Source organism: Megascapheus bottae, chromosome 15 (genome assembly GCF_031878675.1).
Source record: "Megascapheus bottae isolate mThoBot1 chromosome 15, mThoBot2.hap1, whole genome shotgun sequence".
Lineage (NCBI taxonomy): Eukaryota > Metazoa > Chordata > Mammalia > Rodentia > Geomyidae > Megascapheus > Megascapheus bottae.
This window is the reverse complement of record NC_143523.1, coordinates 35,777,327-35,787,614: the sequence shown is the minus strand read 5'-3', so window position 1 is coordinate 35,787,614 and position 10,288 is coordinate 35,777,327. Positions and strand designations below refer to the sequence as shown.

General features: G+C 39.3%; 1 protein-coding gene across 1 annotated transcript; it reads right to left on the bottom strand.

Annotated features, from left to right (window-relative positions):
• Positions 1-250: 250 nt before the first annotated feature.
• Positions 251-9,922, bottom strand: Tfam (transcription factor A, mitochondrial). Its single transcript, XM_090346364.1, has 7 exons — positions 9,796-9,922; positions 9,070-9,188; positions 6,900-6,970; positions 6,158-6,307; positions 3,734-3,829; positions 1,989-2,045; positions 251-468 (listed from the first exon to the last, which is right to left on the bottom strand). Exons 1-7 carry the CDS (start codon positions 9,894-9,896, stop codon positions 319-321), a joined length of 744 nt encoding a protein of 247 aa, XP_090202490.1. The 5' UTR covers positions 9,897-9,922; the 3' UTR covers positions 251-318.
• Positions 9,923-10,288: the final 366 nt, after the last annotated feature.

Here is a 10,288-nt window from a genome sequence, read left to right as displayed (position 1 = left end):
TTCTGGTGATTAACTGGAGATAAGAGTCTCAATGGACTTTTTTTTAGTACCCAGATTGGCTTTCAACCGTGATCCTTAGATCTCAGCCTCTTGAGAAGCTAGGGAAACAGGCATGAGCCACTGGGCCCAGCTGTGCTTCTTATAAACACAAAATTTTTCACGACCTTCATCTGTTCGGGTTTTACAAATACTAACACAAAATATGTTCAATTGGTAGAAATCCTTGGGCTAAAGAAAAAGAAATTGAATATAAATGTTTACCCCCTTTATCTATTCTAATGTCACATCAGGCATTGCGACCTAATTGGCTTCTTGTGCTTAACCATCATCACACAAGTCAGTCTTCTTTGACGCTTTCGTGCCTTTACGTATAAGATCGCTTCTTCCAACTTCTATCATTCGTTCTTCCCAAGATTTCATTTCATTATCATAACGAATTTTATCATCTTCAAAAAGCTGATAATACACCTAACAAACAATGCAATCATTAAATTCAATGTTTAGAAAGGAACAATTAACTTTTGAAATGCTTCTACATACAGCAGACCCTTGGTATGCATGGGTACTAATTTATAGAAAAACCATGAGCACGCAGGATACACAGAATTTAGTACAATACAGAGGATGCATGCTGATTTTCCCCATAATGCCCCTCAATTTCCTCTAAAGAATATGATCCCTTCCAAAAACAAAAACAAAAACAACCAACACTTTACAGCTTAGAGGCATGGTTAGAGTGCCAAGCTCTCTAGCCAATGAGTACAAGTATCAGGTACTGAGTTCAGACTACAAAAGAGGAAAAAACCCACAAAATACAATATCCCATGTAAACACACATATGGGAATATGCATATATAAACAATCTGAGTGACTGTAGTATATGGAGGAGTAAAACACTACGTTGTCATGTTTTACAGAATTCATGGTTTAGCGAAATGATTATGAGGAAACAGAAACATGTTTTGCTGGGAGGAAGTCTGGTGTGGGGGTAGATAAATGAGAAAGGGATCAGTGGACAAATACAGTCATAATATTCCTGTGGAACTTGATATGACTGATAGGACAGGGATAGAATGATGAAAGAGGTGACTCTGATCAGGATACATTGTACACGTAAATGGACATGTTAAATTCTAACTCCCCCACACAACTATGTTGTAGATTTTTTTTTTTAAATGAACAGCTACCACCTATCACTAAAGTTGTGCCACCTTTGCATACCTAAACTTATTTACCACTTAAGGATATTACACGCCCTCAGGCTTCAGAGAATCACTATAACCTTTACCTTGTTTAATGGGAGCCATTTGCTAGAGTTAAGAGCAGGAAAAGCTCGGAAGATCACTCAATATAAACACAGATGAAGATAACAGTTCAGGGAGCTTCTCTACCACATAACAGAGCTACATCATGGGTGTGTAAAAATTTACAATTTGGGGTTTTGAAATGACTTTTGATTTATTTTTTAATTATTTATTCTTTAACCACACTCAGCTAAACCACAAACTGTAAATCTACAAACAAGATGAGATTACTCCTCATAGAAACTGCATCACTGGGGGGGGGGGGGGGGGAATGGGAACCATGTCATGAGAAAGGGTACCAATGTTTATGAACTAATTATATGGTGAATATAATGTAACCCTTCTATTAATTACAATTTAAAAAAAGAAAAAAAAAACTGCATCACTAATCTAAATGAGTAATAGGGGAATGAAGAAAATGTTTTTTGTGAGATCAATGTAAAATAAGAAAAAGATAAGTATTAGTGGACTTGTTCAAGTTTCAGGGACAACTGTATTTACCAGGAAAAGCCAAACTGGTTTCCATACTATGAAAATAATTTTAAGTATACGATTTTGAAAATAATTTAAATGATAAGCTTTAGTAAAATTAGGCTTATGAACCATAAAGCAAGCCTTGCCCTAATCTATTCTTTCACAAATATTCTAACTGGACAGTTGAGACTAAAATCTTTTAATACTTACCTGCTTTTGAGAAGCAGGCATATTTTTCCACATATCAATTAAAGTCCTCAGTTTTTCCTGCAAAGTAGTATATGTTTAAGTAAGACATATACACAGATTTTGGTAATCCATATAGATAATATTTTTAATTTTTTTTTATAAATTATTTATGTGGTACTGAGGAATAAAACTCTGCTTTGTATGCTAGACAAATACTCTACCCTAAGCCACCTTCCTGGTGCAGAAAATATTTTTTATTACTCATTTCAACAACAAAAACTCAAAAATAGCAAAGCACTGATGGCTAACATTTGTAACTGTAACTACTCAGGAGACTGAGAGCTGAGGATCATAGTTTGAAGCCAACCCAGGCAGGAAAAGCCATGAGACGCTTATCTCCAAATAACTACCAGAAATTCAGGAGTGGAGGTGAGGCTCAAGTGGTAGAGCACTAGCCTTGAGCAAAAAACCTCACGACAGTGCTTAGACCCTAAGTTCAAGCCCCACGAGGGACAAAAAAAAGTAGGGGGGGGAAAAAGAACTTTAAAATAACAGGTAATGGAGTACCAACTAAACTCTAAGCAAAAATTATTATTACAAAAATGAATTGATAGGAAGTATTTATCTGTTTGATTCAGAAACAAGATCTTGAGTATAATCTATATTGTTTCATTCTAAAATGTGTACCCAAAGTATTTAGGTACAGGCATAGGAAAAAATACAAGCTTCATTTCCCATAGCTTGGTTCTTCCTCTAAAATTAATAGGAAGCTGCATAAAATAAATAATTTAAAGGATAAATGTGTGGACAAACTTAAAAAAACACTACCAAAATGAAATGATAGAAAGTGCAAAGCACATGGAGCAGTCATTGAATGAGCTGCTAAAGCTAACTGCTAAGGACAATGGGAAACATAAAAGCAATTATACCCAACAATGTAGGCAGCGGCAACATCAGAGGTATAAAATGAAGGAAGCTCAGATCTGAGGTTCGAAGTTCCAAACCAGCCTGAGCACAAAAGCATGGGAGACTCTTATCTCCAATTAACCACATGGAAACTGGAAGTGGCACCGTGCCTCAAATGGTTAAGCACTAGCCTTGAGATGAAGAGCTCAGGGACAGTGTCCAATCCCAGAGTTCAAACCCCACGATTGACCAAAAAAAGAAGAAAAAAGAAAAAGGTAAGATGAATTGAGATGTTTAAATGTCTGAAAGATGTGGCTCACACCTGTAATCCTAGGTACTCAACAGGCTGACACCTAAGGGATTGCAGCTTGAAACCAGCCAGGACAGGAAAATCTGGGAGACTTTTATGTCCAATAAAATATCAAAAGAGCTACAAGAGGGGTCCAGAGCATGGCCAAATGGTAAAGAGCTTGCCTAGCATGCATGAAGCCCTGGATTCTATTCCTCAGTACCCCATACACAAAAAGAGCCAGAAGTGGTGCTGTGGCTCAAGTGGTAGAGCACTAGCCTTGAGGAAAACCCAAGGACAGTGGTCGGGTCCTGAGTCCAAGCCCCAGGACTAGCCAAAAAAAAAAAAAAGCTGAAAGTGGAGCTGCAGTTCAGGCCCCAAATTTAAGCTCAGGAAAGCACACACACACAAAAATTTAAATAATTACTTTTAATTAAAAATAAAGCCCCCAAGCAAATATGTTACTAAAAGTCAGCCAAAAAAGTACTTTCTACTTTCCTTCATCACCTGACATGAGACCGCTAAAATACCATAAAAGTAATTTTTAAATTAAACAAATGTTGTTATTTACCTTAACTGGAACACCTGTGGTTTCTTGAAATTTTTCAGCTATAAAAATGTTGTAAGCTGAACGAGTTTTTTTGGGTTTTCCAAAAAATGTTAACTCCTGAGTAACAAAAATAAAACGGTCAGACATAGTTTTGAACTCCATGAAAGCTTAACATTATTTACAGAAACTATTCCCTATTATACATCACAGAATTATGTAAGATAATATTATCATTTCCATGTGAAGTATGTGTTCACTACATCTCAGCACCAGAGATTTGAGGAGCACTAAATTTTAAAATTTTCAGGAAGCAGGTTGTGATGATCAAATCATTAATCCTACTACTTGGGAGGTAGAGACTGGGAGATCACAGTTTGACATAAAAAGAAGTTCAAGAGGCTTCTCTGAACCTATGATTAGGTGCAGTGGTACATACTTGTTATTCTAGCTACAGAGGAAACACAATGGCTGGGCATTGTAGAGCAAGCCTCTTACCCCCATTAACTCAGGAAAGTACAAGTACAAGAATAGCAGCCCAGGCATAAAACAAGGTTTGACCTCAACAATGACACACACACACACAAGTCAAAACAAAAACAGACTGGAGGTGTAGCTCAAGTGATAGAATGCCTATCTACCAAGCATAAGGCCTTGAGTTCAATCCTCAGTATGGAGACAAAAAAACAAGCAAGCAAGCAAGCAAACAAACCATACACATACACTACACATACACATACACACACACACACACACAGGTTTTATACATATCATATTTTCTATGCGTTATTTCCATAGAAAATTACTTCATTTTCATGGTGTTATTTAACTGAATAGCAGAGCATTTAGGTCCCACTTGGATCCTCACAGACAATATGGGAGAACAACTGTTAAATCCAAGGACTACCTAATAATTTCACTCCTTCCTCAATGTCAACATTCAAAGTTCAAAAAATGTGTAAAATTCATTTTCTTACTAGCTTGCAAAAATAAAAAGAATCTATGAAAAACAGTACAAGTATCCCTTGGTATCTTAGTTTAGTTCACAATTCAGAGACTGAAGGATACTGCATTATCCTATTTCATCTCTGTATTTAGGTAGTAAATGTCTGAATTTATAAAATCCTATGGCTAGTGACAATTTGCTTACAATAAATAACAAATTCCATTTTAATTTCTAAATGAAAGTTGAGATTTTCTTTTTGTTTTGTTTTCATGTAATTGCTGTGGATTTTTTTTATTGTAATGCATAGAGGGGTTACAGTTACATTCACCAGATTAGTAGGTGCATTACTTCTCACACATTTTCCCCCCATGTTTTTCCCCCATTTCCCTCTCCCCACCCCCTCCCAATCACCTTGTTGTCCCCCCTTCCTTTTCCTATTTCAAATAAACAAATAAATGTATATACAATATACAAGATAACAAATTCAGATACTATAACAATATGAGATTAGCCAAAATTGGGATTTTCTAATTCACATGTAGCCATCACTTACGTCTTTCTCAACCTCTTAAGTCACTTAGTATTGAAACTAAGATTCCAAGCACTTTATTTTTTCTATTTTGAAATCTTATTTTGCCCCGTTTCTAGAATTGCCGCTAAAGATTTCCCTTCTAAGTGCTTTACTTGAAAACTCTAGGTCAGACACTTGGCCTGCAATCTCTTTGCCAGTTGGTATTGGCAGTCTTTACTGGGGAGAACAAGTGTAGTCAAGAGTATAAATCAGAAGCAGAAACCCTTTATGCCTGCCCAATCCCCACTTCTCATCCTCGCTACCCTCAGCATATGCTGGGTGCATTAGAGGAAAGAAAAGGAGACAGACTTTATTCTTCCAAAAACCATCTCCATCTACACACTTCCTTTCTCACTGTTAGTGGCTTTTCCGGCTTCATTTTACTATCAGCCACTTGAGATGACTATCACAGAGGTGGATGAACTCTCAGTCGGAAAGCTTAACAGTTTGATGTAGAAATTTAGGGTCAGGGAGAGAGACCCTGGGCTGGCATCTCATGTTTGAAAATACAATCTACTTTTCTAGAGAAAGTTTGAACTCTGGTGAACATTACCAGCAAAGCAAGATGGCCAAGTGACACCAACACTGAGTAAAGATAATGCCAATCAAGGCCTTGGTGTGGTTCAACATTTCAAGCTGGGAACTACCTATTCTGAGACTCGTATTTCTCAACTATTTCTATAGCTTTCAGTTTTAAGCATATCATATATCTGGAGACATCTGAAAGTAGAAACTCAATGACAAGTGGCTGTAGTAGGAAAAGATGAGCATCATGTTTCTGCTAATGAAAACTTTCTGCCTAAATGAAAAATACGTGGGCATATTCTACATCTTATCTATGCATTAGCATTTCAGTAAGAAAAAATTACCTACATTCCATAGTTACATGAATTGGGTTTTTTCCATAGGAAAGTATTTCAAGGATACCCACCCTCTTTCTTATCAATTCTTTCCTTTTCAAACGTTTTTCTTTGATTTCTTTTTGTAGAGATTGCAACTGAGTTGGAGAAAGCTCTTCTTGAATTCTGTGTAATTCTTCTTTGTATATTCTCCAATCTTCCTTATAAGCATTTTCATATTCCTGTAATTAAAAACCCCAAATGACAAAGTCACTAAACAGTTTCTAGGAAATTCCACGTAAGGAAAGACAAGTGTACGAATTCAGATGAGGACTGAAACACCAAATGAGAAAGGTACTCAGATTCAAGATGTATTTTTTTTACATACTTACTATTAACCAAAGAGAGAGACCAGCAATTGGCCTCTAGCTTCAAAATGCCACTAACTACTCAGCTTCCTCACCCCATAAATACATATTCTCATCATCTATCAAGATCACAAAGAAAGAAGTTCCCTTGTAGATAATGGACATTTAAAGATAGGCTGCCAGGTGTCAGTAGCTCATCCCTGTGATCCTAACTACTCAGGAGGCTGAGATCTGAGGAGAGAGATTCAAAGCCAGCCAGGGCAGGAAAAATCCATGAGACTCTTATCTACAATTGAATTACCAAAAAGCTGAACATGGAGTTGTGGCTCAAGTGCTAGAGTGCAATTTTGAGCACAAAAGCTCTAGGGCAGTGACCAGGCCCAGAGCTCAAGCACCAGTACTTAAAAAAAAAGATACAACAAGTGGTCCTAACTGGTCGGTAATGTTGAATGTTTTGTATACTTACTTTTTTCTCTGACTCAGGAAGTTCCCGCCATGCTTCTGCAATCTGTCGAATTAGTTCTCTATTTTTCACATCTATGAATTAAAATGAAATAAAAAGAATGGCAAAATTTTGTCTCAGCCTATGCTTTCAACCATTGTCTTTCACTATTTTTTAAATCAGTACATAAAACACGGCACATGATTTTGTGATCATTCACCATGAATAAACAGAGGTAACATTGCAAAAGGAAAAACTTTTGTTAAAGTCTATATATTTGCCATTCATTTACTACTTCATTGAGTATGATTACATTACTGATTACATTACTACTTCATTGAGTATGATTACATTACTGATGTGTATCTGTAGGTGATGCTAGTTACATGATTAATAGACAACATGTATTAATTCTCTCTGTATCTGTCTCTCCTGCCTCTCTGGGTATGTGTGTACTTTATTTCATGTTATTGGGAATAATACAATTCAAAAAAAATTTGGGAATTTGGTGATCACATTTTCTCAAATAGTATAAAATAAAAATCAACTAAAAAGGAGATGTGAGTTGGGTCAAAGTATATAAATAAAAAAATTTTCAAGGTGGCCGGGAGTTTGGCCTAGTAGTTAAAGTGCTTGCCTAGCATGCATGAAGACCCGGGTTCGATTCCTCGGTACCACATACATAGAAAAAAGTCGAAAGTGGTGCTGAGGCTCAAGTGGTAGAGCTCTAGCCTTGAGAAAGTCCAAGGACAGTGCTCAGGCCCTGAGCTCAAGCCCAGGACTGGCAAAAAAAAAAAAAAAATTCAAATAAAAGCCCTAACTTGTAGATACACAAAGATGTAGGCTTACAGAATGTTAAATAATTTCATATGCCTTAAGAGTGAATGAACAAAGGATAGATTAGTAGGAGTGGAATGATAAATTGGGAAGACATTACATTATTGAATACTTAAATTAATTGTTCTTTAATACTCTAATACGTACTGGAAATATTTTAATAGAGAAATACAATCATGAGAGCAGCTAGATTAAGAAAGATTAGTTAATACAAGAAGGGTGAGCCAGTGTAACAGCAGTATTTACAAGACATTGTTAGAAATGAACTTTCTAACTTGGGAGGGAGGGAGGAGGGAAAGTGGGAATAAAATATGGGAAGGGATAACAATGCTCAAGAAGAAATGTACTTTCTACCTTATGAACATAACTGAAATCCCTCTATACATAACCCTGACAATAAAACTTTTTAAAAAAGAAAAAAAATTGGGCCAGGAGTTCGGCCTAGTGGAAGAGTGCTTGTCTAGCATGCACGAAGACCCAGTCTCAATTCCTCGGCTAGAAGTGGTTCTGTGGCTCAAGGGTAGAAATCTAACCTTTAGAAAAGTCCAAGGACAGTGCTCAGGCCCTAAGTTCAAGCCTCACAAATGGCAAAAAAAAAAAAGAAAAGAAAAAAAATTGTCTCAGGATTAATTTCTAAAATTACCAGTAAATTTTAGATATCTCTACATCATATCTAACATAATGGCTTATTTTTTCCTTATCTAAGAGTTTAATACAGTAAATAATTAAAACCTTTATTGAAAGCAGATCTGGTGGCTCACGCCTGTAATTCTAGCTACTCAGGAGGCTGGGATCTGAGGATGATGGTTCAAAACCAACCTAGACACTAAAGTCTGTGAGACTCTTATCTCCAATTAAACCTCTAGAAAATGGGAAGTGGCACTGTGGCTCAAGGGGTAAGGTGGGAGCTCAGGCCCAGTGTTCAAGCCCCACCACAAAGACAAAACAAAACAAAAAAACAAGCATGAACCACCAGTCAATGCCTGTTATCCTAGATACACAGGAAGCTGAGATCTTCAGTTCCAAGTGGGCAATGATTTGTCAGTGGACTCTTTTAAGTCAAAGGCAAGTAGCCTTTTTTTTTTAATACCTCCTCCCTAGGGTGCTTTCTGCACTGTGGCTTACCTAAAAAGTATTTGACAGTAGTTCTCAGGCATACTTAAAGCATTTCTATTTGATATAAATAAAATGCAAGACTATTAAGAGAAATTATTGTTCCAGAAGTCTCTCAATACTATGGTCAGACAAATCTTGCAACTTCTAGTAGCGTTTTTTTTTTCTTTCTCTTTTTTTTTTTTTATTACATCAAAGAAGAATACAAGCCACATCCACCCCCTTTCATCCCCAAACTCCTTACCCGGCCTCTGAGCTCTAAATACTGGTAGCTTTTCTTGAGAAAACCGAAGGTAGGAAGTCATAGGTTTCTTTGGATAATTACTCGAGGTAGATGAAAACCATTTTGGAAAATACACGAAACTACACCGAAAAAATAATAATAATACCCCATCAGTGTTAGGTCTTTGAACTGTCGAGATTGATATACACGTGAACACAGATTCCAAAGAATACATGTCACTCAGAAGTTATCGATATGCTTTGACACTTTCACCAAGAATGGTGAGCCAAGGAATCCAACCCGGGGCAAACGAATGCTGACAAGGGCTGGGGAAACACAGTTTTTTGGTCTGTTGGTCTTTTTAAACTCCTGGCCTAAGTGGAAGGGGAGGGAGCTTTCTGGAACTGATCCCAAATGTCCTCTCGGGCTATGGAAGGCAGATAACAGCGGAGGGAAACAGCTACAAAGGCAGCTCCTGGCACCTGTCCTCCCCTTCCCCCCACCTGGGAGTAGAGGAAGGCGGGAAAGCGTGTGAACCTGGCTCCGGGTGTGTGTGGGGGGGGGGGTGGACAGGAAGCCAGGTCCGAGACAAACAGGTAGGCCGGGAGGAGGCCCGGTCTGCACTGCCACCGCCGACCCCTGGGCAAGGTCGAGGTCCGGGGAGGGATCGGACGGCCCCGGGGGCTCGGAGGGGGGTCGGTCTAGTGTGTTAGGCCCCGGGAGCCCCGGGCCGGACGCCAATCCTACCTGAGAGGTGAACACAGGCGGCTCCCACAGCCATTGCACAGCTCCGCTCCAGATCTCCCCAGCGCCCTCAGAACGCCCCACACGCCCCGGAGAATCGACATCAGGCCACTCCTAACCAGCCGGCAGCCGGCCGGGACTCGATCTCACAGAACTGCCACTCACCACCGTGGAGCCCCAATAGGACTGACCCGAGCCCGCGTGCGGACGCTCAGGGCTTGTTATCATGCCCGCCGCTCGCAAGGCACTATGGGAGTTCAGCTGACATCCGGTCTGCAGACCGAGTTGGTGGGAGGGGAGGAGGGGGCGTGGCCGGGCAGAACTGGCTCGACGCAGGCGCAGTAGTGCATCCGCCAGTGGGCAGAGCTGAGAAGGGACTGTGGCGGCTGGCGGGGTGGGGAGATGGCGCGTCGCGGTGGTGATCCGGCTGTGCGCTCTCCTGCGGTTGGCGCTGGCCACCGGGAGGCACTGTGGGGCCGCCTCCGACCCAGGCCCC

Coding starts and splice junctions, on each gene's coding strand:
- Tfam (XM_090346364.1), bottom strand. CDS start 9,896: ATGTCGATTCTCCGGGGCGTGTGGGGCGTTCTGAGGGCGCTGGGGAGA. Junction 9,189..9,795: donor CGCCTGTGTTCACCTCTCAG/GTAGGATTGGCG, acceptor TTTTCGGTGTAG/TTTCGTGTATTTTCCAAAAT. Junction 6,971..9,069: donor ATTTAGAGCTCAGAGGCCGG/GTAAGGAGTTTG, acceptor TTTAATTCATAG/ATGTGAAAAATAGAGAACTA.